This window comes from Drosophila virilis, chromosome 2, assembly GCF_030788295.1.
Source record: "Drosophila virilis strain 15010-1051.87 chromosome 2, Dvir_AGI_RSII-ME, whole genome shotgun sequence".
NCBI classification, from domain to species: domain Eukaryota; kingdom Metazoa; phylum Arthropoda; class Insecta; order Diptera; family Drosophilidae; genus Drosophila; species Drosophila virilis.
The window spans coordinates 16,252,902-16,280,214 of record NC_091544.1 but is presented as its reverse complement, the minus strand read 5'-3'; the positions used below and the strand labels follow the sequence as shown (position 1 = coordinate 16,280,214).

The 27,313-nt window shown below is 40.5% G+C and overlaps 8 protein-coding genes and 1 long non-coding RNA gene across 12 annotated transcripts; 6 read left to right on the top strand and 3 right to left on the bottom strand.

The window, feature by feature from the left end:
* Nucleotides 1-1,909: 1,909 nt before the first annotated feature.
* LOC26531796 (very low-density lipoprotein receptor) lies at nt 1,910-3,089 on the top strand. Its single transcript, XM_015172458.3, has 3 exons — nt 1,910-2,047; nt 2,118-2,433; nt 2,557-3,089. Exons 1-3 carry the CDS (start codon nt 1,993-1,995, stop codon nt 3,029-3,031), a joined length of 846 nt encoding a protein of 281 aa, XP_015027944.1. The 5' UTR covers nt 1,910-1,992; the 3' UTR covers nt 3,032-3,089.
* A 1,465-nt stretch (nt 3,090-4,554) lies between these two features.
* LOC138910924 (uncharacterized) lies at nt 4,555-5,424 on the top strand. Its single transcript, XR_011416136.1, has 3 exons — nt 4,555-4,669; nt 4,719-4,974; nt 5,042-5,424. It is a non-coding gene; the product is annotated as an uncharacterized lncRNA (long non-coding RNA).
* A 6,965-nt stretch (nt 5,425-12,389) lies between these two features.
* On the top strand, nt 12,390-14,408 carry LOC6629954 (protein phosphatase 1 regulatory subunit 36). Its single transcript, XM_002053576.4, has 2 exons — nt 12,390-14,090; nt 14,148-14,408. Exon 1 carries the CDS (start codon nt 12,411-12,413, stop codon nt 13,872-13,874), a length of 1,464 nt encoding a protein of 487 aa, XP_002053612.1. The 5' UTR covers nt 12,390-12,410; the 3' UTR covers nt 13,875-14,090; nt 14,148-14,408.
* Nucleotides 14,409-14,587: 179 nt separating this feature from the next.
* Nucleotides 14,588-16,215, top strand: LOC6629955 (protein phosphatase 1 regulatory subunit 36). The gene has a single exon (XM_002053577.4). The coding sequence runs from the start codon at nt 14,656-14,658 to the stop codon at nt 16,138-16,140; it is 1,485 nt and encodes a 494-aa protein (XP_002053613.1). The 5' UTR covers nt 14,588-14,655; the 3' UTR covers nt 16,141-16,215.
* A 121-nt stretch (nt 16,216-16,336) lies between these two features.
* On the top strand, nt 16,337-17,210 carry LOC6629956 (peptide deformylase, mitochondrial). Its single transcript, XM_002053578.4, has 2 exons — nt 16,337-16,661; nt 16,747-17,210. The coding sequence occupies exons 1-2, from the start codon at nt 16,362-16,364 to the stop codon at nt 17,056-17,058; spliced, it is 612 nt and encodes a 203-aa protein (XP_002053614.1). The 5' UTR covers nt 16,337-16,361; the 3' UTR covers nt 17,059-17,210.
* Nucleotides 17,211-17,321: 111 nt separating this feature from the next.
* On the top strand, nt 17,322-18,324 carry LOC6629957 (peptide deformylase, mitochondrial). Of its 2 annotated transcripts, XM_015172023.3 has the most exons (3): nt 17,322-17,410; nt 17,497-17,889; nt 17,955-18,324. In XM_015172023.3, the coding sequence occupies exons 2-3, from the start codon at nt 17,497-17,499 to the stop codon at nt 18,264-18,266; spliced, it is 705 nt and encodes a 234-aa protein (XP_015027509.1). In that variant the 5' UTR covers nt 17,322-17,410; the 3' UTR covers nt 18,267-18,324. The 2 variants fall into 2 exon arrangements, with proteins under 2 accessions (XP_015027509.1, XP_002053615.1); XM_002053579.4 differs by lacking the exon at nt 17,322-17,410 and having other exon boundaries at nt 17,439-17,889.
* On the bottom strand, nt 18,283-18,869 carry LOC6629958 (uncharacterized). The gene has a single exon (XM_002053580.4). The coding sequence runs from the start codon at nt 18,756-18,758 to the stop codon at nt 18,351-18,353; it is 408 nt and encodes a 135-aa protein (XP_002053616.1). The 5' UTR covers nt 18,759-18,869; the 3' UTR covers nt 18,283-18,350.
* Nucleotides 18,870-19,282: 413 nt separating this feature from the next.
* On the bottom strand, nt 19,283-26,674 carry pug (pug C-1-tetrahydrofolate synthase, cytoplasmic). Of its 3 annotated transcripts, XM_015171664.3 has the most exons (6): nt 26,510-26,671; nt 22,968-23,027; nt 22,691-22,901; nt 21,918-22,389; nt 19,813-21,650; nt 19,283-19,753 (listed from the first exon to the last, which is right to left on the bottom strand). In XM_015171664.3, exons 1-6 carry the CDS (start codon nt 26,578-26,580, stop codon nt 19,511-19,513), a joined length of 2,895 nt encoding a protein of 964 aa, XP_015027150.1. In that variant the 5' UTR covers nt 26,581-26,671; the 3' UTR covers nt 19,283-19,510. The 3 variants fall into 3 exon arrangements, with proteins under 3 accessions (XP_015027150.1, XP_002053617.1, XP_002053618.3); XM_002053581.4 differs by lacking the exon at nt 26,510-26,671 and having other exon boundaries at nt 22,968-23,127; XM_002053582.4 differs by lacking the exons at nt 19,283-19,753; nt 19,813-21,650; nt 21,918-22,389; nt 22,691-22,901; nt 22,968-23,027 and adding an exon at nt 25,294-25,544 and having other exon boundaries at nt 26,510-26,674.
* LOC138911000 (probable methyltransferase-like protein 15 homolog) lies at nt 24,128-25,281 on the bottom strand. Its single transcript, XM_070207679.1, has one exon. The coding sequence runs from the start codon at nt 25,279-25,281 to the stop codon at nt 24,187-24,189; it is 1,095 nt and encodes a 364-aa protein (XP_070063780.1). The 3' UTR covers nt 24,128-24,186.
* Nucleotides 26,675-27,313: the final 639 nt, after the last annotated feature.

The following is a 27,313-nucleotide window of genomic DNA, read 5'->3' as shown; positions in this document are numbered from 1 at the left end:
TATTATGCATGTCATCAAATAAGATGGAATTTAATTTTATGTCTCGACTGAGGCAATTTCTTACGCCTTCTGTTTACCGGGACACCACCTTAATTACATGCCATATTTGAATGCATAAAATATTTTTATCGACCTGTCTGTCCAAATTTCCGTACCGAAAATATATGTTTCAAAAATACGAAGGTGCTTGAATGGAAGTTATCCTGTACCGAGTTTATTTCTCCCTGTTGCATACCACAAAAAAATCATGTCTAACCTATGACTTAAAATATGATAGATCTAAGAGTTTTAGAATTTATTTTAAGACATAGACATGAAGCCTACGTTTTTCTAGATATTTTTATAGTATGGTCAAGACATCTTGAAAAAAAAAAACTGTTTTTCAAGCAATATTTCATTTTTCGAAAGATTCTATAAAATTATATAGCTTAGTTGATAGATGATTATAAGCTTTTCCTCTTTAATAAGCGGCAAAGTAAAACTCTTAATATGGCAAAGGTATCTTGAAAGACCAACATTTTGTTTCTGCAAGCACATAAGTGTTGACTAATGTTTCCACGGTATATGATATAATTGTCCGATGAGAATGGCATATGTATGTGCCATAGAGAGAGTTAGAAAATAGCTAGAAAATGTCGGCCAGGACTATATCTTCTTGGCTGTTGATACTGATAAAGAATATTTAAATACATATATACAATTGAGGTGGCAGGTGTCAACTTCTCTGTGTTAATACATGAATGTATGTAAGGTGGCACCCTCCCTTAAAAGAATGAATACGGATAGTCGACAGAGAGAGGAGTTAGTTGTTAGTTGTCAGTCGTTAGTAGCACAAGGAGCTGTAATAAAACAGAAAAGCTGAATAACGGAAAAAAAGACTCAATCCAGAGTATAGACAGTTATCACAAGAACTATAATAAATAAAATGTATTGCATTAAATAAACCTTGTTACTAGTTTCTATTAAACCCTTTGCCACTTAAAAGTGCGGGGTATGGCAACATTAAAAATTCCACAGTCAGTAAACAATGTCAGCAGCAAGCAGACGCTGCAGCGAAAAAATTAATTGGAATTCGCAGAACGTCAACGCGCGGGAAAATATAACGAATGCTAAAAGATAAAAGAGAAACTGTCACTAAATGTTCCAGAAAAGATAACAAATAAAAGTGCTCCAGTCGTGAGTGTCCGACTAGGAAATACGCTGAAATTTCTTCTACCAAAATCAAATGCACCAAATAATAGGGTATACTAGAACTAATAAAGTAAATTTGAAAAATGTTAGTTCCCTCCGCCGATGACTAACTTACTATTACACTTGCTTATAGCTCATGGAATTAAAAAAAGACACATGGATGTAAGTAAGTGTGCACATACATATATACAAAAATTCTTGCGTTTTGCTCTTGTAGCCACATGTCTTGCCAATATAACTTCACGTCTTCTTTAACAACTTCTCTAGCTCTAGCTCTGAAAACAAGCGATTCGTTCAAAAACTAAATTTTCCTTTCGACTATTGTCGATTGTTTACGAACAGAGCAATAATAACGTCAGATTATCCAAAACAAACTCATATTGCATGGAGGCACTAGAAGGAGCTACGTTCAAAACTTCAAGTCTCTAGCTTATACTACGGATATGTTTGTTTGTTTCAAGCCAACGCTGTGGAAACTTAAGTAGAATGGAAAAGTAATTTATTAATTCTACTTCTTAAAATGAAGTGTGACCCGATATATTTGCTATATTGCAATGCTCGAGGAATGAGCTCGAGCACTGATTACCAGAGTATCGCGCACTTACTGCAAGCCTTTATTGATTAATTTATGAGAATGCATAAATACGCCCCTATTATTCGCGTCATATTTTATTTAGCGATAAATTAGCTCATTGTAGATCATATTGAATAAAAATAATGTATTTTTAAATGAGCTGACAAGTCAGTTTGTTGAAGCTTGAGCTTCGATTCAATTCGCCAGGGTCCCGAAAATAGTCCTAAATGCTTCGCTATATGTTTCTCTGTGTGCTGATAGCGCCCGAAGTATTTAGTAAAGGTGATTTTAAATACTAAACAGTTCCGTGAAAACTAAATATAATAATAAAAAATCGCCAATTTATGTCCAGCTGAATGTGAACACAGATGGTTTCAATGCACCAGCAACACAAGACCCATAAATTGCGATGCAAAGGTGAACGAAGGTTGGATTAGGTTGAGTAAGCTGTGCGATGGCATCTGGGACTGTGACGATGGCAGCGATGAGTCCATTATGGCCTGCAAACTGCATCCGTCCCTCCAGCTTGATTATAATTTCTATTGCGCCAGCGGAGCAGCAATTTCAAATAATCAACGATGTGACGGCAGCAGGGACTGTTGGGATGGGTCGGATGAGCTTGGTTGTAATGATCTTACCGACGACGATCCTCCACAAAATACTTGTAGGTAAATGAAAAAAAAAGAGTGAACTATGCGAATTTTTTTAATTTAGTTATAAAGAGATATTATTAATAGAATACCGTATAGTCGCTGTTCAGCTACTCAATAATTTGCCTTGTATATTAATAGGGATTTGGAAATGGAATGCCAGCCAGGTGAATGTATATCCGCGGAATTGTTGTGCAACCATCACGTTGACTGCAGAAATGGTCGTGATGAGTCACTACTGCAATGCTTTGAGGAATGTCAGGTAGACCACTTTCAGTGTGGCTATGGAGCTTGCATCAAAAATGATCTGCTCTGTGATAACAAGCCCGACTGTCTGGACGGGGCTGATGAGCTATGGAATGTGTGTGAGGACATTAAAGGTTATAAGCCAACGCCATATCGCAATTGCAGCGAACCAGCGGGATATTTAAAACCGAAATTTGATAGAGATACCAAATTTCATGTGGCTCGCGGCCAGAAATATGTGTGGCCCAATGAGCCAGTGCACTTTACGTGTCGATGGGCAAATCTGATTGGCTCGGAATGGAATGTGTGCCAGTTAGATGGCACTTGGCATAAGCCATTGGCAAAATGTGTATTTAAAAAACGAAACTGAACAATTTAAACGCAATGCGTATATACAATAAAGAACAACATGTATAAAGAACATTAAATATTAAACTATTTATTATTTAAAAATAATATTTCCTATAAAAGGATTCAAATAGTAAATGTCAACCAAATCATATATTTAAAACGAAATGAAGAAAGCGAACAGCTGATTGTTGATTTGGAAGACCGTATGACTCTACTTCTTGCAAAATGTTGTTCAGAACGTCAGTGGCTTAGCTTAATTTTCCCGCCACCTTGACCCGCTAATCCAACGGTCGCGTTCTTGGAGAGATTATTTTGATTAAGAATGGACTGTCACATAGCATGTATGAAGTAGCTAAATTCCTTATTCCTTATTACATTAAAAAAAAAAAAAAACATTCCATTCCAATCCATTTCACTTGATGTTGCTTTCGTTTCGGCTCCACACGTCACACCACATTTTGGGTTTGCTGTTGCCCGAAACAAAACACTCGCTGACGCATGGTGATTTGTTCGAGTCGGGAATTTTTGGGCAGAAGTTTCATTTCCGTTTCCGTGGTACACATTTTATTTTGCTGGGATTATGCGGCTATTTTTGGGGACAAGTTTGTTTGCCCTTTTTTTTTTTGTTTTTTGTTATGGAGTTCTTTTTTATCAACTCATTTCTGCCTGAATACACAATACACACAACTAGACCTCTCAGCGAAAACTTACATATTTATATTTCGTTTCGTATTTTATGGTATTGACCATTTTGTTATCCTTTTAGTGTAATATTTTTGGTTATTCTACTTCTGTTCACTTGAATGAACCCACTTGAAGCAGCCTTCCAAATTGTGTATTCTTTTTATGCCTCAAGTTATGCTAATTCCGTAAATTCCATTTGTGAATTGTTTATAATTCTCTTCGATGGTATTCCGTTTTTAAGTGGGCGTATTTCAATTTATATGTGCACATTCACATCCAAACTGTATTCATTTTTATGTAGTCTCTTAGTTTATTGGAAGCAAAGTTCGAAATTCAAAATGGCCAATATCTTACATTTTTTGTTAAGTCACAAATTAAGCGGATGGCAGAACAATATTAAAGTTTTTATAATAACAACAAAAGAACTTCTTCTTTGTACACACAATGTCTGTATCTCTATATTTAAAACTGACTGAGAGAGAATAACGCACACGCACACCTCTGTTAAGCTGAGATTTATACTAAATCCTCATGTGATGAATGAGTACGCTTAGAATAAAACTCTGGAAAATTCCAGCTATTCACCACTCGATTGGTATCAAAATTATAATCAAGAGGTGCTTTACACATTTCGGAATATCCACCCCTCCTTGGCAGTCCACTTGGTGGTCAAAGATTTTGCGCGTGAAGGTTCGGGCTTAAATTCAATTTTTAAAACTTTTCCACGGGCGGAAAATGAGTGGAAAATAGATGGTTACAATATGGAGCAGAATAGATATATATATATATATATCTGTTGTAGGTTGGTATTAAAAGCACGTATCCGTTTGGACATTTTTTAAAGTTTTTGACATGGATTGTGGATTTGTGACAAAAGAATTTCGGTATTTATTATTCTGAAAAATTATGTATGTACATATATGTAATTTACGCAAAGGTTTTATGCAATCGTAGGCTATAAGTCAGAACTGAGGTAAGTAGGTGGATCATATAAAGAAGGAATGCTGTCATAATTGTTGCAGACAGTACATATTCCTCAGAAATTAAATTTTCCAATCGGCGATGGTGTATTATAGTGCTACCATAGAGCGTTAGGGGCAGCATATATAACAAGCTCCATGAATCAACAAGCACCATCAATACTGGCATTTTGATGGCAAACACAACAACAACCAGTAATATATAAACGATGATAAAGACAATTGTTGTAACCAGCATGGTCTTGTAACCGGGTAAAAAAGAAAGAGGCAGGAAGGCACCCATCAGATACAAGAACAGGTTAGTCGCTAGAATTGTTACCACAATGATGGTGGCATACATAAATTTTAATGTGGTCCAATTGTAGCATATAACGCACAGTGTCATGGACTCCACAGTTACAACGCCGAGCGTCCAATTGATGGGAAACTTGTTGAACAGCTCGGTGAATACTAACAGCACTAGGCAGACCAGGGCGATCACTAGCCACATGAAACTTGGCACTGGTACTATCTCGTACAAGTCAAACCTTGCTCCCTTGATTAACACTAGTTGACCCATGCCAATTCCCGTAAACAGGCTAGCGACAAGGTAGATCCTTTCCAAGCGAATCGCCTCATGGGTGGTCATATAAGGCACTTCCTCAAATTTAGCGAACTGCTGTGGAGGTTGCATGATGACTGCTTGCTTAACTTTATTTCCCTAAATTATACTATTATATTTTTATATTATTATAATTATACTTTTATATTTAAACGGATTTATTTTTTGACATGCTTATCAATGTGTGTATCGAAACCTACAACTTTTGCGTAAAACCCATTAGCTGGCTCATTCACACACAGACAGCTGTTGAAGTGCTCACACTAATCAATGACACGTGCTGGGCTCTTACCTGTCTTACACTTTGCCATGTTGATACATGCCCTCTGACCTGCTCCGTGCTTTCTGACAGTTTTTGCCTACAAGCAATGCGACAGCTGGGCTGAATTTTAATTGGCTTTTAGCGGCAAAGCAAACACACGTTTGAACGTCAACAAGCACAGCAAAATGTCAGAAAGCTAAGAAATGGTTTACGACCAAAAGTTAAAAATTAAATTAAATAAACATGGGCGAGCAAATGGCACAATGTCTCAAACGACTGCCTCGAAATGGACAGTTGGGTAACTTTCAATTGAATCGATCAAGTATTTGTTAATAAATAGAAATTTAAAAAGTCCAACGAACCAACTTCTATTTATGCATACATATAAATATGTAAAATTCCGTTATACACAAAATTATCAACATTTTAAATAACCTCTGAATAGTTATATTTTATGTTTGTTAAATTTATGTCAGTTGGGAAAAACCCATTGTATTGCTCCTTTTTAAATTAGGTGCTATTGTCAATAAGTGGGCAGCACTTTAAATGCGTTAAATTCATTGACAGGAAAATTAGAGGAAATGGTCAAATGTATCATCGATTATTTAGTAAAATGGATTTATTTTGTTGACAAGCAGTGTTTAAAGCCATATGCTACATAAGGGCTATGTCGCATTGCATGATAACATGCAATTTTAATTTGACAGGTAGATAATTATCCTGTTAACGAGATTGTTCAGATCAGAGTAGAATATAAAAATATAGAATATGAAAATAGTGTTTGCTTAACCATCATTGAGTGAATTTTTTGTTTATGTTGCTTCCTTCATATAATGCATACGCATACTAAGTCATCTTTATTAACAACCGCTTATATTATGATTGAGGATGAAGTGTTCACAAATACTCTGTATTATTTGTTAATGTTTCCAGCTTAATGTCATAATAAGCTTGGCACTTAAAGCTCATCATTGCCCATCAATCAAAAAACGAACGTCCGCAATTTCTAACAATTTACAATAACAGGACACAACGGCAGCAATAACAAGGCTCTAGGAGATTTGCGCATAGGCCTGAGAAGAATGATAATTTTCACAAGCTAAGCTTATAGATTATGGTCTGAAAGATTTTTAGATGTAAGCAGAATATGACGATAACAATGAACGAAAATACACTAAATTAGTTCAATTAAATTTAACCTCAGTTGATTTTATTAAATAATATTAAAGCTGTAATTGGGCAACTAACCATGGAGTTTGACCACAACTAACTTTTATAAATATTGCCATATTTGGCTAAGCTGTTATTAATACGTTATTTACTAATCTTTAGTTTCTTTTAATGAAGACACATTTGTACAAATATGTATTAAATTAAACAATGTTAGAAATTAATTTGTAGAAGTATGCGATTTTATTTATCTTGCTGCACTTAGATTATATATTTGTAGAGTCGATGATGAGTTTGTTTGTTTGTTACATACAATTGCACAAGTTTATTGTATCCGATTACTCAATTTAATTGGTAACGATATATATTTAAGCCAGCCTCATTATTTTGTACGTTTTAATGAGCGAAATGCATATTTAAGTATGATGAATTAGTCAAATTTTGAATAAATTTACTCAAGTTATAAATTTTATATTTCTGTATAATGAGGGAATTTATAAGAAATTGTATTTGCTAACTGCCTTTGCTTACCGCTTACGTTTGATATCCTATATATAAAGTTTATTAATTGGTATGTTCCAACCTACCAAAACTTGCATTTGTGTGTTGGCTTTCCTGTTGGAAAAACAACGGTCTACTTCATCATCGTGGAACTTATTCAATGACAACTTTGAGTAAGGACTGACGCAATTTGTTATTGTGCGTAATTCTGATTAATACACGTCATTCAAGGCAGTTGATAAATTATGCATACATATGAATGGTGCTTGGTATGATGCTTATGTGGTTAGCACATCCGAATAGCTGCCTATTTCGGCTAAGTGCGTGTACTAAGTACAAATATATTTCATCAAAAAGGTCATGAGAGCTAACAGATGTGCACTTGTTTGGCTAAAAATACATGGGCTCAATGGATCGCTTTAAATGCACAAGAATTTAATTTTGGTTATTTAAATGGCAGAGCTGGTAATGTTTCACATCACGTATACGCAGCGTTAACCACATCATCCGCGCCTTTTCAACCACGTGTCATGCAACTGAACAAATAAATCAGTGAGCTAATAAATTTTTAGCAGCGCCTCAGCGGCAGGCCAAAACGCGAGCAATACTCGTATAAATATAAGCGCCAGCGAACCATTAAGAAAGCGAAAGTTAACAGGCAGCCAAAGGAGCTAAAGTGAATGTTGGGCTGGAGCAAAGGCGGGGATCTGAGTGCACCCCAACACATGGGTATTTGCAGCATTTCCTCTTTTTCAATTGAATCCTGGCGCACCATGCTGCGTATACGTGTTTTTTCCGGGTGTGTGCGTGATTTTTTTGTCTTTTTAGCGGGGACCGTTTGAAATGCGCGCCTCTGCCGGCGTTGAAATATATTAAATTTTGTTGCTTTTCCGCTCCGCAGTTGTTTAGCTATTCATCATTAATTGCAATTTAGGCCTAGCGGCAGATTGATTTCAAATTTAATTATACATATTCAACACCGTGAGCTACAAATTGATGTTTATAACAAACGTATCGGAAATAATATCAAGAAATCAAAAATAGTTTTATGTGGAAATACAAAACTAATAAATTTAAATTTTACTATATTTGGCTTAAATTTGCAGCATATATTTTGCTAAGCCAGCGAATTAATTTTGTATATTAAAATATTTGTGCTTTAGCTCATATATGCAAACACACTTCGTTGACATCATAGCAAAAATATAAAATAATTACAGCATGTGACTGTGAAAATCTAGTTGCAAATACTCTAATTGGCCATATAATCAATTTAGTACCAGATTTTGAGTCACTTTAATATAAAAATTCAATTTATACACAGTTTGCTAAATCCTTTAATGGACTTTTAGCGTTTTTACTAATTTGTTACGGATTTGAGTGTCGAAAAGTTATGTAATCAGAATATTTATGCATCAAAAAGAAGCATTCGAATAGGGATGAACTGTTTGTATGCCATGCAACAAACTTGCAACTTATTAAGAAATTTAATTTAATATACAATTTCGTATATTTCGTGTTTAGAACAGGACTTTATTTTACACGCACAAATAATTTTTTTTTAAATGTGCAAATAAATTTATGAAAACTTCTGCATTTCGGGCTTTTATTTAAATGGAATTGCATTTAATTAGAAATACTGTTTCACAACTATTTCATGATTACATTGCTCAGACACGTGCCAATAGTTAAAAAAAATTGGTCTTAGGCATTTTTAAATTTAGTACAAGGTATTTTTACTTTTTTGCCAATTTTCGTGGGTCACAAGCTTTAAATTTTAAAGCAAATGAATGTATACTATTAAGATACTTTTAGGGTTCCTCACGAAGTTTTTGCATTGTACTTTTGTTTTTCCTTAGGTGAATTTCTTAATTGTACTTAACAGTTTGCTGGCTCGTAGTCTAGCTAAGCACTTCGCACCCTGCTGCATTTCCCAGGAGCAACCGCAACTTGGCCGCTATTCTGCGCCTACCGAACCAAAAGAATTTTCATTTGTAGCCCTGCGCAGGACGTATCATGTTATGCTGGCCAGCAAAAACAAATGCGAAGAACTGATGAAAAACAAAAAAAAACTAGAAAAGGGTTATCTTCGGCACGCCGAAGATTCAAAACCCTTGCAGACCCAACCTTTTCAATTTGCTCATAGGAGTTTGCCCGTATCTAAGAAGCACACGTAAAAAAGTCATTGCCGCGAATGATTAAGATGTCTTGAACAACATCAAAGTTTTCCATACAACAACTTAGTTTTCGACCGATCCTATGGCAGATATGCAGATATATTTTCTGCGTGCAACAGAAAGAAGCACAACTTTAAAGTTTCATAAAGATAGCCTTAAAGCTGAGAGACTAGTTCGAATTGAAACAGACAGACGGACATATCGACTCGGCTGTTGATAACGAATCAATAATATATATACATTATGGAGTCGGAGATGACCAATTCTATGCGTTACACATTTCACGACAAAATTAAAATACCATTTGTAAGGGTATAAAAGTGCGGCAACGGAGTGCCACGGTAAAGGGGAAAAGATGATGTAGAGCAGAGGTTGAAAATGTTTGGGAACATTTTCTATGCCGTTCGCTGGAAATCATCTTCAACATGATGTACTCAGCAGAGCTAAAAAAAATTTACAACTGTTGGTCCTTGTTGGCAGGATGTCTAAGAAAAATGAAGATAGATGAGCAGAGTTTAACTCTTGGCAACTTCTACTCTTTCAACTTGTTTGCATCTGTTGCGAATTAAATCAAAAAGTAAGCTTCTTTGCTTTCTGCCGACTTTGGTTCAGGGAAATCACTTGAACAACTTCTGAGTGCTTTAGACGATCGTCCGTGATGTAAGTTTCAGTATAATAAGATCGTATGAAATGTAATGTATTACTTTATTAAAGTCTACAATTACAATAAATTTATCCAAGAGAATCATTTTTATTCTCTTTTTCTGACTACCATAACATCTAAAATCAATACATATGTATATGCTTTGTTATATCCTGTTGTTCAACCGTCTTACATTCTTCCTTGTCTGTTTCAGCTGTGCACGGCACAAGAACATATATTTATTCCGCCCACAACTTGAGTTGTTTTCATTTGTGCACACGTTTGGCTTGCTTTCAGTATCAGCTTTAGATGAAATTGATTTTCACCATCAGCTTGACGGGAGCTGCGGCGAATACTTAAACATAAAAATTACTTTTTTTTTTCATATGAGCAATTAATTTGATTCTCAAAAACATATGCCTCATACAAGTGAAATCCCGCATACAAGTAATTGGCACTGCATTGTTGACATTGTATTATTATAACAATTAATTTCATACGAGAAAGTTCAGATATCTTCGGCAAGTCGACGATTGAATACCCTTGTAAACGTTAGCCGTTAATTTGATACAATTTTCGCAAAATTCACCGCATATATCCTTTTCAAATTTATCTTAAGACGCGGCAATTCCCGGGAACTGAATGAAATAGATATGTTTAAAATTTTAATGACAAAACATGGCATGTATGTATGGATGTATGGATGTATGGATGTATGTATGTATGCATGTATGCATGTATGCATGTATGCATCCATGCATGTATCATGCAAGCATGCAGGCATGTGTGCATGTATGTATTTATGGACGTATATATGTGGATGTTTGTATAGGTGTATGAGTGTATGTATGTACTTATGAATGCATGTATGTATGTATATTTGGGAGTATGCATGTATGTATGTGTATCTTTATGTGCATAGCCTTTCTTGAGCTAATATACAAGCTTCCAACGAGAGAGAGAGAGAGAGAGAGAGTGCAACAAGAAAACCGCGAAACTTGGTTTCATAGCAAAAAAGACAGGTAAGCAATACTGAAATCTTTTCCATTATTTGATTTAATCTGTTGAGTTTTTAATTTCTTTGAAGTGACAGGTTGTCCACCGATGTTAATAGTGTGTAATAGCTAGCTCAGCTTCACGATCCGACATGTTAATATTTAACCCTGCCATCACAATAATAAACAATAAATGTCAATGGCAGTGCATCCCGACCAAAGATTAAAAAACGGAAATAAAAACAATAAAAACAGAAACAAAAGCTTATTTCAATGCAGCAATAAATAAAATACACACACAATAATAACATGGTCCGGCATTAAATTAAGGTAACGAGGCTGCATTGTGGCACCCTAATGTACTGGTAAATATATTAAAATGCTCAAGTGGAGACAGTGTGTGGCCAGCGGGGATTCCCGTTAATAGCTGACAGTTGAGTAAATTTAAGGCTGAGTTTTATTCTGTTTTTTGTTTGTTTTCGTTGATGTTGTTGGTGTTTCTTTTGGTGTTTGGCTCTACCATAAATTTGCTGCAAGGTGCTCATAAATTTATATGCACCCCACAAGCTGAGATGGCTGGAAACTGATTCTAAACTCTACGACGAAAACCAAACTAGGCCGGCCCATATTATTGAGAATTGCCTTTGCCCTATATATTTACAGTCTTAAAAAGTTGGTAAGTTGTCTTGGTTTGGGTATTTAATTTGGCAGCAAGTCTTAGTTAATTGTAAATTAATTTTATTTAAACAAAACAACAATAATAAAATTCTTAAAAGTAAATCAAATTTCATAAATAAATCTGCCCGCAAGTGTGAAAAATTGATGGGCGCAATATTGTGGATGGCAACATTTTGTACGAATTTTTTACTTCGCCTTACTACGTGATTCTCATGAATTCAAATATCACCTAAAGGTTCACATGCTTTGATAATAACCAAATAATTGTAATGGCAATCTTATAAACCTTATGCTCTCTCTATTTAACTTGTTCTCCCTTTGTTAATTTTAATCTTATTTTATTATTTTTTTTTGTCTCTCGTTCTTTGTTTTGTAAATGACTACTGGCAATAAAATAATTGTGGGTCAGTATGTGTTTTTTTGGGTAAATATTGATTTAAATTTATAAGTAATAATGTATTATTACGCTATTCAAACCTGGGCACGGATTATATCCTTGAATATATATATGTATATATATGTATTTAGTTGTGAAAACCTTTTCTTTTAATTTCATTATTAATATGATTTTGTTTTGAAGTCATTAAAACTCAGATGATTATTGTTGAATTGTTCTTTTAACACGGTTTTGTGTTAATTTTTTGCTGATTTTCAACAAAATTATTAATAGTCGTTTATTTAGATAAGACGTTTTGTTCGCCTCCATAATGAAGAGGATTTATAGCGGCACAAGAGCACCCAAGTACCACAGCGGCAAGTGGTACTGGGACAAGAAGACAGACAGTCTGAAGTTTGAAGTGGACAACGACTTGTCAGACGCAATGGAGCGATATATCGAGACGAACGGCTTCAAATTTCTACGCACAATTACTCCAGAGGAGGAGCTGATCTATCGCCAGAAGTTTGCGCGTTCTGAAAACACATTCGATTATGATACATTGATTACTGCTGATGTACTTGAGCTGGTTATCTTTTTAATGCCCAAAGAGTTTTTGACCAAGAGGCTCCTCATATTCTTGCACCTGCCTGCAGTGAACAGATTGTTCCATGCGTTGAATATCTACTTTGAGTATTTTCTCCGTTTAGTGGAGCTCGTTTTAATCCGCCGTGATGAGCTAAATGGCGACATGGCCCAGATACAGAGCGAGCAGACTATCAAAATGAAACGCATATTCTCGATATACTTGAGTCAATATCGTATGCTGGTCGCACGAAACTATAGCGTTATCCTCAAGGGCGAAGGCGACATGGCCAAGTTTCATCACTTTAACCAGAGCAGCCAAGTTTCAGCTACGATCAAAGATAAATGGTTCCACGAGCAGTTTCTGGCCGTCGCGATCCAAATCGTTTGGATATCCATGCACAGACGAGCCTACAATGTGATCGAGATGGAGATGAATCGACTTTTTCGGTCCGAACACTTTATGATTTATCGACCAGAGTATCTGAAATTTACGCCAGCGGAGAAAAGTTTGCTGTATGGGCGCAAAAATAAGGTCGTTAACTATCGCATTCAGATCTCGCCGTTGATTCAGGAATTAGAAAATGTACCCACCGAGGATCTGCCCATACTATGGATAGGCGAGCGAAAATATCGTGGTACGGACATTCGCATTGCCACAATTGAGCTGGAGTTTATCGTTCCGGGTGCGCAGCTGCATTTAATAGACGTACCACGTGGCATCATGGGACATCCGAAGCGCCTTTACGACACTCTACTCAACCTAAACTGGCCTGCGGTGCGCGGGGAGCACTTCTCACTGGAGAATGACCCGTATCACATTTTGCGGCAACCCTACCTTCAGATACCCAACATTGACGATACAAATATACGCAAAATGTCCAAGCACTATGAACATTTCCTAAACCTCTATCGCATCTACGAACCCTACAGTAGCCACATGCTCTCCATGTGCCTTCGCCGGGATAGCATCGTCAGTTCAGCAATTGCGGATGTCAATGTGGACATTTATAAACGCTGTGAAGAGGATCTGGAGAGGACCTCATATGGTCCTAACGTGGATCAGCTTATCAACAGTTATTTCAAAGTCGTTTCCAGACTTCGGAAGTCGGTAAAACATAATGCGGACGATACCTGCAACATTGCCCTCAGACCCAGTTCAAAAAAACATATGGTCAAAAAAACTGGAGACGAACACTTTTTCAATTAGTAAAGTGTCAAATTGATATATACGCCCTAAAACGTATATATCAATGTGGCACTTTATATTTGAAAAAAACAAATTCGTCTTTTCTATATGGTCGCATGTGTACAGATTCCTATAATAAATGTACATATGGAGAAATTAAAGCAATTTATTAATTACTGGGCACAAAATTCTTAATTTAAAAACAAAATAAAATTAAAGGTATTACTCAGAAAACAGGTAAAAAAAAATTGAAAAAATATATAAAATGGGATTTTAATTAACATTTTAAAATAGATTTATAAGTGATTGGGCTTATGGCGTCAAATTCAATATATAATTATTTTGGTTTCTTGGAAAACGGGTAAACCAGAAGTTTTTGTTAAATTTCGCTTCAAACTGTTACAACTAGGTCGTCAAATATATGTATATTTCTCAGTTAATAAAAGCATTGATGTCCATAGCTGCAATTAAAGAAATAATATCTAAAAGGACCTTAACAAATAATCTTGCAATCGATTGAAAGAGACAAAAGTATCGACCAGTATTGATTCAAGAAAACAATTCCAGTTTTTAACGAAAGCATGAAAATTAGTTCTGATTCAAATTTTGACAATTTTTCAACAGCTACTATAAAAATTTGTAGTTTTTATTGTATTTTCAATGTTGATAGTTTACTTGTGTTTTATTTAAAACACATATATATACATATACAACACACACTTATATACAAAACACAAAAAAAAAAAAAAAAAAAAAAAACAAAAAAAGTAAATAAGAAAAAAGGTTTTGATTTGCAGCCACAATGAAGCGTATTTATGCCGATACGTATGCGCCCAAGTACCACAGTGGCAAGTGGTCATGGGACAAGAAAACCGACAGTCTGCACTTTGAGCCCCACAACGACTTGTCGGACGCAAGGGAGCGCTATATTGAGACAAACGGATACAAATTTCTGCGGACAATCAACCAGGAGGAGGAACTGATCTTTCGGCAGGAGTTTGTGCGCTCTCAAGCCACTTTTGATACGGACACTGTTGTGATAAACGATGTGCGCGATCTGGTGTTATTTATGATGCCCAAAGAATTTCTGACCACCAAATTTCTTGAGTTTATACATAAGCCTGCCGTGCACAGATTGCTTCACGCTCTAATCATTTACTTCGAGTACTTTTTGCGAATGGTCGAATTTGTGCTGATCCGACGGGATGAGCTCGCTGGCAACATGGCCCAGATACAGAGCGAGCAGACAAATGAAATGAAGCGCATATTCTCGATATACTTGAGTCAATATCGCATGCTGGTGGCACGAAACTATAGCGTAATCCTCAAGGGTGAAGGCGACATGGCGGAGTTCTATCACATGAAGGAGATTGTCAATATTTCGGCGACCATTAAGGATAAGTTCTTTCACGAACAGTTTCTGGCCGTTGCCACGCAGATCGTATGGATTACTTTGCACAGGCGCGCCTACAACGTGATCGAGATGGAGATGAATCGACTGTTTCGCTCTGAGCACTTTGTATGCAATCATCCAGAGTATCTGAAGTTCACACCCATGGAGCGCAGCTTGCTCTATGGTCGCAATAACAAGATTGTTAACTACCGCACCCAGGTCTCGCCGTTGATTCAGGAGCTGGAGCATATACCCGACGAGGATATGGCCATTCTGTGGATTGGTGAGCGCAAGTATCGGGGCACCGACACTCGCATTGTCCAGATCGAGCTAGAGTATATTGTGCCAGGCCCCCAGCTGTTCATGATCGATGTTACCCACGGCATTCTGGGACATCCAAAGATATTGTACGACACCACTCTGAACCTGAACTGGCCCGCGGTGCGTTTTGCCAACTACTCTGTTGACCACGATCCATATAAGATTGTGCGGCAGCCGCATCTGCAAATACCCAACATTAATGAGATGAAGATGCGCAAAATGTCCAAGTTCTACGATCAGTTTTTCAAGGTATATCGCATCTACGAGCCGTGCTCCCCGCATATGCTATATAAGTGGTACCGGCGCGAGAAGGTGATTAAGTTTTATCGCACTGGTGGCGTCTTGCAAGACATCTATGTGCGCTGCAAAAAGGATCTGGCCAGCCAGAAGTATGGTCCGGCTGTGGATACCATTATTTCCAAATACTTTAAGATTGTATCCAGGCTCCGTAAAACCACAGCCAACACTACAGTTGCTGATCGATCAAGCAGGGGTACTACTGCCTTTAACACGCCTAAGCAACAGACAAAGGCACGCAAAATAGGTGAAGATCATTTCTTTGAAGAAGCGTAAAGTTGGGTTTGAATGGAAATCTTATATAGTGCAACAGAAAGTATATCACAAATAAACGAGCATACACAAAAGTAATACTCCACATTTATCTAGTTCTTAATCTATTCAGTCGCAGACTGCTAGCGGTGACTGTTTCATAACAGAAACAGCTGATAAGGTGCTACATTACTGTTATCATCTGCTACTATGTACTCTAGAGCTCATTCCCATTGACCACGGCAATGTCTACGGAAGTCACGGCGCGCACGGTTCCGCCGTATAATCATTTTACGCAAATTGGCGACCCTGTGCTGCGAGTCCGTGCCGAGGAAGTTCCACCGGAACGTTTGGACAGCCACGAAATTAATGATATTGTGGACCAAATGGTAAAGGTGCTGCGGCACTACGACTGTGTGGGAGTAGCAGCACCTCAATTGGGCGTGCCACTGCGTATTATTGTAATGGAGTTTCGCGAGGGCAAGCGAGCGCAGTTCACGGCCGAAGACTACGAGCAGCGAAAGATGTCGCCACTGCCGCTAAGCGTAATTAGCAGTTTTTTTTTATTACTACATACCAGTTTAATCTTTTAACTTTTGTTATTGTTATCTTATTTCATGTCCAAATAAGGTCTTTATCAATCCAAAGATTGAGATAATCACGGATGCGCAGCACACGCATCCCGAGGGCTGCATGAGCGTGCGCGGTTTCTCTGGCCAAGTGGCTCGATATGATCGTGTCCGAGTCACCGGCATTGGAATGCTTGGAACACCTTCAGAACTTGAACTTGTGGGATGGAGCGCGCGCATAGCGCAACATGAGATGGATCATTTGAACGGCATTATTTACGTTGATCGTATGGACGTTTCTAGCTTTACTTGCATCAACTGGCCACAAATTAATGCAAGTGGAGGACGTGCCGTGATAGCGTTTGATAAATAAACATTTACAAATACATCAAAATAATTATAATTACAAAAACAAAACTTATCTACAGCTGGTTCACGGTTCACATTCATGCTGTGAACTAATTCAACACATACTATCGTATACATCGCATGGTTACAATCGATATATTTCTTTGTCAGCCCTGGCTAAAGTAAACCGGCATATTTTTACGTGGTAAAGGCGAGAGTTGAGGGTTTTAAATTGTAAACACAATTGTTAGAAAAAATTTTAGTTAGTCGCAGCTAAAAAATTGTTAATAATAATTTCATTGATTATTTGGTTAACATATTTTGCTAAGCTAATTAAAGCACATTAAAAAGCTGGCAAAAAAATTAAGAGGGTATCTGTAAGTAGACTACCGATATCTTTATTATTTGTTTTAGTTACGGTCACGTCGTTTAAAACTTTTTTATTTTTTAATTACCGCCTAAGATGTTGTTAAAACTGCGTAAACTGTGTGGCAGACACGAAAGATACCTCAGCACCAGCCTTGCGGCCTCACAGTCATTCAGAAAATGGTACCAGCAGCTCTGGACAATGAAGCGCACGAATATGCCGCCTTACGGCCACTTCACACAGATCGGAGACCCCGTGTTACGCGACCGAGCAGCGGTGGTGCCAGCGGAATGTGTGGATAGCAAGGAGGTCCAGGCCATTGTGGATCAGATGGTGCATGTGTTGCGCAAATTCGACTGTGTGGGCATTGCGGCGCCTCAAATTGGCATATCTTTGCGCATCATTGCCATGGAATTTAGGCGAAGCATAAAACAAGACCTGTCCGAGGCAACATACAAAGCGCGGCAAATGTCCGAGCTGCCATTGACTGTAATCAAACAGAAATATGGAATGAATAGTATTAACATACACTAATGCGTCACGCTTCCCCACAGGTGCTCATCAATCCAAAGCTGACCGTGACCAACTATACCAAGCACAAGCATCCTGAAGGCTGCATGAGCGTTCGCGGTTACTCTGCGGAAGTTGAGCGCTATGAGGGTGTGAAGCTCTCAGGTGTGAACAGACAAGGTGCCCACTCTGAGCTGGAACTGAGCGGCTGGAATGCGCGTATTGCCCAGCACGAAATGGATCATTTGGATGGCAAGCTATACACCGATCACATGGATCGTTCCACCTTTACGTGCACTTGCTGGGAGACAGTTAACACCAAATCTGGACGTGTGGAAATACCATTTTACAAATAGTTCATATTGTTAAAACTTTGTTATCATCTTGCTAAAACTTTAATTTATAGAATGGAAATGTTGATTGTTGGCAACTGCTTCTGTTCACTTATCAACGGACATGTAGATTTTCAAGTTGTGATTGGCCGTGCCCAGCGCCGTCTTGGCCTTAAAATACTCGGGACTGTCCCATAGATCACGTTTGTCCATCATGTATGTAAAAAGCTCGTTGTATTCGCGCTGCAATAGCTTGTGTGTGCCAGCAACTTTCTTGCGCAGTTCATCGATAGCCTGGGACAGATTTTCACGAGCAGCATCAACTACTGCATCCTCAGCAATCGACTCGGATGTCCTAGCTCCCTCGTGTTGTAGTGTACGCAAATGCATTCGCTGATTCTGCCAGTCGTCCCACTGTAATTGCAAGCATTTACCCAAATAGTTCAGCACGGCAGTGCGCAAAATGAATTGCCGTATGCCCGGATGGGCAATGTTGCGCACTCGCACTCGGAACATGCTAAAACAGTTGCTCAACTCTTCAATCCGAATGACAGTTACATTGAATGTTGTTAATATGGCGCCGACTACTAAAGTAAATAAATCAATACGAACAAAATCCCGTGTCAAATCGTTAAAGCAACTACACAGCCAGGATCTGTGCTTAAATTCGAGGCTTTTGCCTGCCTGGTTTTGTAGACAAGTTTAGCTAAATGATTAATTGATTCTTGGCATTTTCTATTTGATACAAGCTTGTGATCAAGATTTATTTTGGCTCTCGTTAGCTAAAGGATTATTCCAATATTAAATAATAATATAAAACCCAATATGTATCGGTGATGTTATTCTTTTAGGCTTTTCGCTCCTAATTTTTTAATTATAGTGCATTAATTATAGTCTTCAAACTAGTACGAACCCAGAATTCCACTTTTTTATTTCGTTTCAACGATGCTTCAAGCTTTAGATAAAACACGGCTTACCAATCCAATATTTTAACAAAAATCGGAATAGTGTTTTAAGACCTTAAATAACCAGACAATATATACATTTTTTTCATAAGATCCAATTATTATATACATATTTATTCAACTGCTATTAAGACCTAGCTTATCAAAACGTCAACAGTTCAAATAGAAACAATATACTTTTCCGATTTAAAAAATAAAATTAAAATGCCCATTATGCTGCCAACAGTTGGTTATAAAATGTAAAACATCAATTTTCAGCTGCATAAAATGATGCTGGCAGTTGGTCACCAATGCTGCGGGCTTTCAAAACAATCCCTCGATTTGTCCAGTTTCGGTGTTCAGATCAATGTCGTAGATGGCGGGGCGAGTGGCGAGTCCGGGCATTTTGGTAATATCGCCGCACATGGCCACCACAAAGCCAGCGCCAGCTGAGATATAAACACTCTGAACTTTAATTGTAAAACCCTTTGGTGCGCCCTTGATGTTAGCATCGCCAGTGACGGAGCCGGAGGTCTTGGACATGCAGACAGGCAGTTTACCAAATCCCTGTAAAGTCAAAAATAACATTTAAGCCAAGCGCAATAACAGAAACCCGCTCAACTTACTGCATCGGTGAGGCGTTTGACCTGGTCGATGGCTTCCGGGGTGAGTTCCACTTTGCCCGCACCGTACATGGTTTGTGCGATCCTGTTCATCTTGTCCACAAGCGGCAGATCGAGCTCGTAGAGCAGCTTGAACTTATTTTCCAGTTTGCACGCTTCAATGACGGCATTGGCGAGTGGCACAGCACCTGCACCACCATCTGACCAATGGGTGGACACCACGGCCGCAAAAGCGCCCGCCTGCAGAGCGGCTTTCTGGAGCAGCTCGTGCTCGGCCGCTGTATCGGCGACATGCGCATTGATGGACACAACGACGGGCATGCCAAAGGCACGTCCGTTAGAGATGTGCTGCAACAGATTGGGCAGGCCCTGCTCCAGCAGCTGCAGATTCTCCTCCGTATACTGTTTGTTGAGTGGTGTGCCCGGCGTGACCGGAGCACCGCCGCCATGCATCTTAATGGCTCTCACCGTTGTCACCAGGACCATGGCATCGGGCTTGAGGCCAGAGTTGCGACACTTGATGTTACAAAACTTCTCCATGCCAATATCGGAGCCAAAACCCGCCTCGGTGCAGACGAAGCCTTCGGTGCCCACCAGTTTGAGGCCAATCTCATCGGCAATGATGGAGTTGCAGCCGTGGGCAATGTTGGCAAACGGACCAGCATGCACCAGCACGGGCGTGCCCTCCAGAGACTGCATCAGATTCGGCTCTAGTGCGTCCTTGAGGAGAACAGCTAGTGCGCCAGTGACGCCCAGATCATCGGTAGTCACCGGCTGTCCGCGCTTGTCAAAGGCCACCACCATTTGTCCCAGCCGGTTCTTCATGTCTGCTAGGCTGCACGAGAGTGCCAGCACGGCCATAATCTCACTGGCCACCGCTATGGAGAAGCGCGTCTTGCGACTCAAGCCCTTCTCGGTGGGCGACTCCCCAATGGTAATTTCGCGTAGATACCTGTCATTAATGTCCACCACGCGCTCCCACATGATCGTGTCGGTGTCAATATTGAGCCGTGCAAAGGCCGCGGATTCCGACGCGGTCAGCGTATCGGGATCCGTTTTATAAATGCCCAGACGCTTGAGGCGACGCAATTGTATGGGACTGAATTTGCGCTGTCCATTAATGCGCGGCACCAGACGATTGTAGAGCGCTGTGTCCGATTGCGTGGCCTCGTGGAAGATGCGCGTGTCCAGCTGTGCGGCTACCAAGTTATTGGCCGCCGCAACGGCATGTATGTCGCCCGTGAGATGCAGATTGAACTCCTCCATGGGTATGACCTGGGCATAGCCACCGCCGGCAGCGCCGCCCTTGATGCCAAACGTTGGTCCCTGCGAAGGCTGACGCAGTGCAGCGATCACATTGCGCTGCTTGTGCGCGCCCAGCGCCTGTACCAGACCCATTAGCGTCGTGGTCTTGCCTTCGCCAAGGGGTGTGGGCGTTATGCCCGCGACAACCACATAGCTGCCCGACCGCTGCTCCTGCAGACGCTCCAAAACGCTCAGCGAGATCTTGGCCTTCTTGCTGCCATATAGCGACACCTCCTTTGGCAGCAGGCCAATCTCCTCGGCCAGCTGGGCAATATTCTTGGGATGCTGCGCGCGCGCAATCACAATGTCACTGGGCACGGGCCTAGCTGGCCGAAGCGGTAGCAGCTGCAGTGGCCACTTGGTGCGTTTGACCCGGGCCGCCGCTCGGGATGCCGACACCACCGTGTTTTTCATCAGCATGGCCACTGTCATGGGACCGACGCCGCCGGGCACTGGAGTCAGATGACCCGCCACCAGTTTGGCCTGCTCAAAGTCCACGTCACCCACCAAACGACTGCCACTCGCCTTGGTCGCGTCTGCGAAGGAGACAAATGTAATTAGTTTAAAGATGAGGTGCCCAACCGTCCACAAATCTTCGGAGTTGGCTGTGTATGTGCGCTTCAGTCTAAAGAATTTCAATTACTAAGCGTCAAACACACACATATTCGAGTTTGGAAAACAACTAGCTGAGTTTCCATGCTTATCAGGGGCTCAACAGGGGTCAGGCGCTGTGATAAGCAATGGTAAACAACTGGGTTTGATAGGGAGCGGAAAGCAACTCATCTGTAGCGATGCCCACTCACCTGGCTTGACATTAATGCCACAGTCGATGACCACGGCGCCTGGCTTTATCCAAGTGCCCTTAACCATCTCGGGCACACCAATGCCCACCAGCAGTATATCAGCGGTGCGCGTAATCTCCTCCAGATTGCGCGTCTTCGAGTGACAAACGGTTACCGTAGCATTTGCCCATTTGAGCAGTTCGGCAGCTGGTGTGCCCACAATTTTACTGCGGCCCAGGACAACGGCTCTGGCTCCGGCAATCTCAACGCCAGTACGTCGTATCAGCTCCAGGCAGCCCCACGGTGTGCAGGGCAGAAAACCATTGAGGTCACCGATGGCCAAACGACCCTCGTTCATGGTGTGCAGACCGTCCACATCTTTCTCGGGAGAGACGGCGTCTGTGATGCGATGCGCGTCGATGGACGTATCACAGTCCAGAGGCATCTGCACGATGATGCCGTGCACCAGGGGATCAGCATTCAGCTCGCCCAGCTGCCGCAGCGAATGACGTGCGATTGATTAGAATTGGTAAAGGTGTTAATTCAGTGATAGTAATTTTTTACAAAACAAGTCCCTGAGCTATTTTATAAATTGTATATGTCTACCATGGCTCAATGATATATTATATATATATTATGTCGAAAAGGTTGGGTATGTCTGTAAGGGTATTTAAGCGTTGGCAGCTCAAAGAATAATCTCTTTTTATATTAAAATTTGTTCTTTCTTTCTTTGTCTGAAACATTGCATAACACTTGATTGATTTTGACTGGCACGCGCGGAGCCCAGTACCTACCTTATCGAGCAGCTCCGATTCGGTGATAGAACGGGGCAGCTGAACATGGACGGCATTGATGCCAATCTCCGTGGCGGCCTTGATCTTCATGCGTATGTAGACATTGGAATCCTCGCGACCGCCCACTTGGACGATGCGCAGTCCGGGCACAAATTGGGTGCCCGATGCGCGCAGCTCAATCACCTCCTGCCGCAGCTCCTCGCGTATTGTCCTGATGTGTACAACAACAACAATATAGGATATACAAACACTTGTACTACGGGCAACTGATACTCACTTGGCCACTGCTGTGCCGGATATGATTTTCGACTCCACGGTCATCTCGCTCCTCCACACACTGTAAAAACGCACAAAGTTTTGAAGTCTCCGCGCTATGGTCGGGCAATATGGACGCGTCTCGATAGCAACGCCAACGCTCGCGCAATGCAACTGAACGCCTACCGGCCATACCGGGCCTATCTATACCCACACCCATACCGATGCCCATGCCCATAGGTGTGTGGGTATGTCTATCGCTAGCTAATCCCGCGCCCGCCTCGACCGCTCGCTTATCAGCCGCCCCGCGAACGCATTTCAGATTATGGGGTTTCGGATTTCTCAGGGGTCACAGCTCATCGTAAACAAATACGCGACTATGTAAAACACCAAAGATTCAACAAATAGTTATAATAAGAGAGCTCTCCCTATCCATAAGAGCTGTGACCGCAAAATGACATGCGAACCAGCTCGACATGGCTATTTAGCTCAAAGCGTTTCCGAAGTGGATATTAATAGGAAGAAAGTGCGGTTAAAAAAAGCTGCGATCATAGAAATCATATTTGAAATAACATCTAGAAATCAGCTGAAAATTTCTATTATTCCTTAAATATAACTTTCTTAAAAAAAGTACACCACATCTTCTATATTTATCTTCCGTTGTTCTTTGTGGATAGACCTGAGCTAGATAAATAGGGACTATGGTCAAAGATTTTAGAAATATCAAAGTGACAAAACTTACAAGCAAATTAATTATTATAGCTCGCCAAATGAATTTAATTATTAATAATATATAACAAATCAATATTAAAAAGAAAAACATGTAAATTTCCGTTCAAAATTTCAAGGGATTAAGGGATCCAGATATTTTCTTCAACAGTTTTCAATTTCCCGACTGTCATTTTAACCAGTGTGCGTTTATTATAGTTCTATCGACCCATAACACCGATTTCGTAATCTATTTAATACCTGAATCCGGTGACAAGCAAACAAAAATTCCACGAGAAACACACAAAATAGAAATAATAACAACAATAAACAACAGCAGCAACAAAACATATAAACGTGCCTTATCGTTAGGTGCCAATTGGTAAGCAGATAACATGCAGAATAGGTGGACACACCAATTAGCAAACAGAATAGAAATAGAGAGCAACGGTCAGTGGGAAAAGACGATTCGAGTGGGGAGCTCTTTTTTCTTCTTTTATTCCTGACCAAGTTTTATAAATTTTGTGTTATCTTTACTTAATCTTAATTGCGGCACGCAGCTTGGCCGAACGACTACGGCTATTGCGTGCGATTTCTGTGGCATCAGGCTGAATGACGTGTCGATGCAGCTGGCGCCAATTAGATTGCACAAAGGATTCCAACAGCTCCGGGTCATGGGTGAGATCATGACCACAATACTTGAGCGGCAGCGGATTGGCCACGCCCTCGATCACATTGCCATTAATGTGACGCTTGACAATGGTGTCCTCCAGCGAGTGAAATGTGATGGCCACCAGGCGGCCCTGGGCACGTAACAGCTCTTGGGCCAGCAGCATGCCATAGTTGATCTCGTTCAGCTCGTTGTTGACAAATATGCGCAGCGCCTGAAACGTTTTGGTCGCCGCATGGGCTGGCCGCTGCAGCCTGTCCAGCCGCTGACCATCGCCCAGCACTGCGGCTACCAGGTCGGCCAGTTGTCGCGTGGTCTCAATGCGCTGCAGTGCGCTACGTGCCTCCACAATGGCGCGCGCGATTTTCTTGGCTGCCTTCTCCTCGCCGTAAACGCGCAATATGCGCGCCAGATCCGCCTCCTCGGCACGGGCTAGCACATCGGCGGCGCTGATGCTGCCGCTGCGTCCACAATCCATGCGCATGTCCAGTGGTCCGTTGTGCGCAATAGAGAAGCCGCGTGCTGCCTCATCGAACTGCATGGAACTGCAGCCGAAATCGAACAGCATGCCATCAAAACTATGCCGTGGCACGTCCAGCGATTGCAGCAGCTGCGGCAGTTCCGAGAATTTTCCTAGGAGCGGCACCAATCGTCCAGCGTAGTCGTTCTCCTGGCTCATGCGCTGAGCCAGCTCGTGGGCAAGCGGATCCCGGTCCAGGGCATAGACTGTGGTGTCCGGACAGCTGTCGAGTAGGCGACGCGTGTGTCCACCAGCGCCAAAGGTCATATCGATGTATTTGCCGCTTGCCACCGGCTGCAGATAGTCAATAGCCGTCTGGCAGAGCACGGGCACGTGCGGAGCAGATGGAGCTGGAGGCGTGACAGTTATCGCACAATGTCTTAGTTGCTGTGTTGGTATTGATCTTGGTCTAGTCAGGAATTGGCTCATCATCTTCATTGTGGTAATTGCTTTAATTGCGTTTGGCGCCGCCATCGTTCAGATACTGCAAAAACTCTGAGCTGAGCACCTGGCTGCACTGGGCGGCGGTTAGGCCCGTGGCTGTGGACTCGTAGCGACGTGGATACTTCTTGGCGTAAATGTTGTTCGAAATCCGCTCCAAGGCGTCAATTTGCTTTGTTAGCTGCGCAGTCGTTTCAATATTGAGGCTGCTCGCGTCTGTCAGTTTGGTTACTTGTTTGCGGATTTGCTCTCCCAGATCCCTTGGGTGGGAAAGAAAGTTTATTGTGGGGTTTTCATATGCACTTTTGTATTTGTTGTGTTGTTGCTCTGATGTTCGTTGCAGCGAAAAGCAGAACAGATTAACAAAGAAACGAGCCTGAACAAAATACACAAAAGAAATGGAATGATCTGGAGTTTCTTCGAAGCTGGCATATACTTTAAGCCTAATCTATTTACATTACTATTAAAGAGAAGTGCTACCCGATCTGCAGTCCAATTGATTGAAATTAAAGCTACAGCAGGGGCTAACAAAAGGGCGTTGTTGTTTAAATAATACATAACTAAACAGTTGCACAGTGGCGATTATTAAATGTACAAAGAGCAGGAAAACAACATAAGCCGACAAAGTCTGTGTATCACTTTATATCTCCAGGGAAAATTGGGGTACTCAGAAAATGAATAAATATAGAATGGTTTAAGTGCTTAGATATCATATCTGTGTGGCCCATTCTTATTTGCTTCATCCAGTTATTGAATCTTTTTCGATTAAGTCCCTTTGCCTGGGCTAAAACTTACACAGCCACATCCTGCGCGCCAAGCAGAAACGACTCTGGTATCAACTGATAGGCGTACTTTGAGGACATGATAAAACACAAGTTTAAATACAACACACAATCAAACGAACACAGCTGAAACTAACAATTCGAAAATCGTCAACGGACTGTTTCCGAGGCCCAGAATCAAATAGAAATTGGCCTATTCTAGTGCTACAATCCACAATTGTATGTGGAACTTGTGGCGCTGCGTTACAGAGTGAAAACCCAACTCAACACGAGCGACAACATCAAAAGCATTGCCATGTTATAAGCTTATTCTGGCCTGTAAGAAACCACAACAAATATCTTAAATAGTGATTTAACAAATTCTATGCCTGCTATTGTTGTTAGATAATCGCAAACGGGACGCCGCTGAACGAACATTTTTCTGGGATTTTGACTTTGCTTACCTGCCGACTTTAGTTTTTTCTGCTGGCCACTTCTCGAGTACTTTAATAAATCTTTGGTATTGTGCAGACATGCTTAATGTAACAAATTAACGTGCAGTAATTAATAACTTTTAGCGCCAAGACAAATCATTGCACGCGCATAACAGCTGGACAATTTAGTCTTTTACAGCACTTTTAAATGGATTTTACTACACTGATTCAAAGCAGTGCTCTCAAACGTGAAAATAATCAAACACAAAATATCGATTCATATAAAGAACGTGGCGCGTAGTTTTGAATTGGTCGGCGGCTTTCTAAAAACAGTTAACAGTAAGATTTTAAATTTTGGAAAAATTTTATTATCATTGGAAATCAAGGAGTTTTACAAAATTTAAATTGAGGTCGTTATCATAAGCATATATATATACATATACACATACATTTATGTCCAAGTGTTTTTGTAATTTATGCAACGCTTTATGCGTGTATAACGCACTGCTAGAAAATTTAACTATTTGCGATTTAAATGCTTAAATAGATTTTAAGTGCGTGAATAGCGAAAGCAAAAAAAACACAGGGTACTAGAAGTGCCAACAAATGTCGACAACCAATCAGAGAAAAACCGGAATAAAACACAAAGAGAATACCAGGGAGTACAAGAGAAAGACAGAGAGCGCAATAGTGGTGGGCAAAAAACATACACATAAAAAACATAAACAAGCATTTTTTCTTTGCGTGTGCGAGAGTGAGAGGTGCGAGAGTAAACACGCACACACACCCAGGTACTTACGCTCACAGCTGCTTGCTGTTTGCGATGTCATGAAA

Bases quoted from the DNA above. Each gene is read 5' to 3' on its own strand.
- LOC26531796 (XM_015172458.3), top strand. From the start codon at position 1,993: ATGCTTCGCTATATGTTTCTCTGTGTGCTGATAGCGCCCGAAGTATTT. The intron at 2,048-2,117 runs GTGATTTTAAAT...ATTTATGTCCAG, and splicing joins GCCCGAAGTATTTAGTAAAG to CTGAATGTGAACACAGATGG. The intron at 2,434-2,556 runs GTAAATGAAAAA...GTATATTAATAG, and splicing joins CCTCCACAAAATACTTGTAG to GGATTTGGAAATGGAATGCC.
- LOC6629954 (XM_002053576.4), top strand. From the start codon at position 12,411: ATGAAGAGGATTTATAGCGGCACAAGAGCACCCAAGTACCACAGCGGC.
- LOC6629955 (XM_002053577.4), top strand. From the start codon at position 14,656: ATGAAGCGTATTTATGCCGATACGTATGCGCCCAAGTACCACAGTGGC.
- LOC6629956 (XM_002053578.4), top strand. From the start codon at position 16,362: ATGTCTACGGAAGTCACGGCGCGCACGGTTCCGCCGTATAATCATTTT. The intron at 16,662-16,746 runs GTAATTAGCAGT...TGTCCAAATAAG, and splicing joins TGTCGCCACTGCCGCTAAGC to GTCTTTATCAATCCAAAGAT.
- LOC6629957 (XM_015172023.3), top strand. From the start codon at position 17,497: ATGTTGTTAAAACTGCGTAAACTGTGTGGCAGACACGAAAGATACCTC. The intron at 17,890-17,954 runs GTAATCAAACAG...GCTTCCCCACAG, and splicing joins TGTCCGAGCTGCCATTGACT to GTGCTCATCAATCCAAAGCT.
- LOC6629958 (XM_002053580.4), bottom strand. From the start codon at position 18,758: ATGTTCCGAGTGCGAGTGCGCAACATTGCCCATCCGGGCATACGGCAA.
- LOC138911000 (XM_070207679.1), bottom strand. From the start codon at position 25,281: ATGAAGATGATGAGCCAATTCCTGACTAGACCAAGATCAATACCAACA.
- pug (XM_015171664.3), bottom strand. From the start codon at position 26,580: ATGTCTGCACAATACCAAAGATTTATTAAAGTACTCGAGAAGTGGCCA. The intron at 23,028-26,509 runs GTAAGCAAAGTC...GCGTTTTTACAG, and splicing joins GAAAAAACTAAAGTCGGCAG to TGTGTGGAGGAGCGAGATGA. The intron at 19,754-19,812 runs GTAAGTTGAGCG...TTGACTTTACAG, and splicing joins TCAAACGCCTCACCGATGCA to GGATTTGGTAAACTGCCTGT.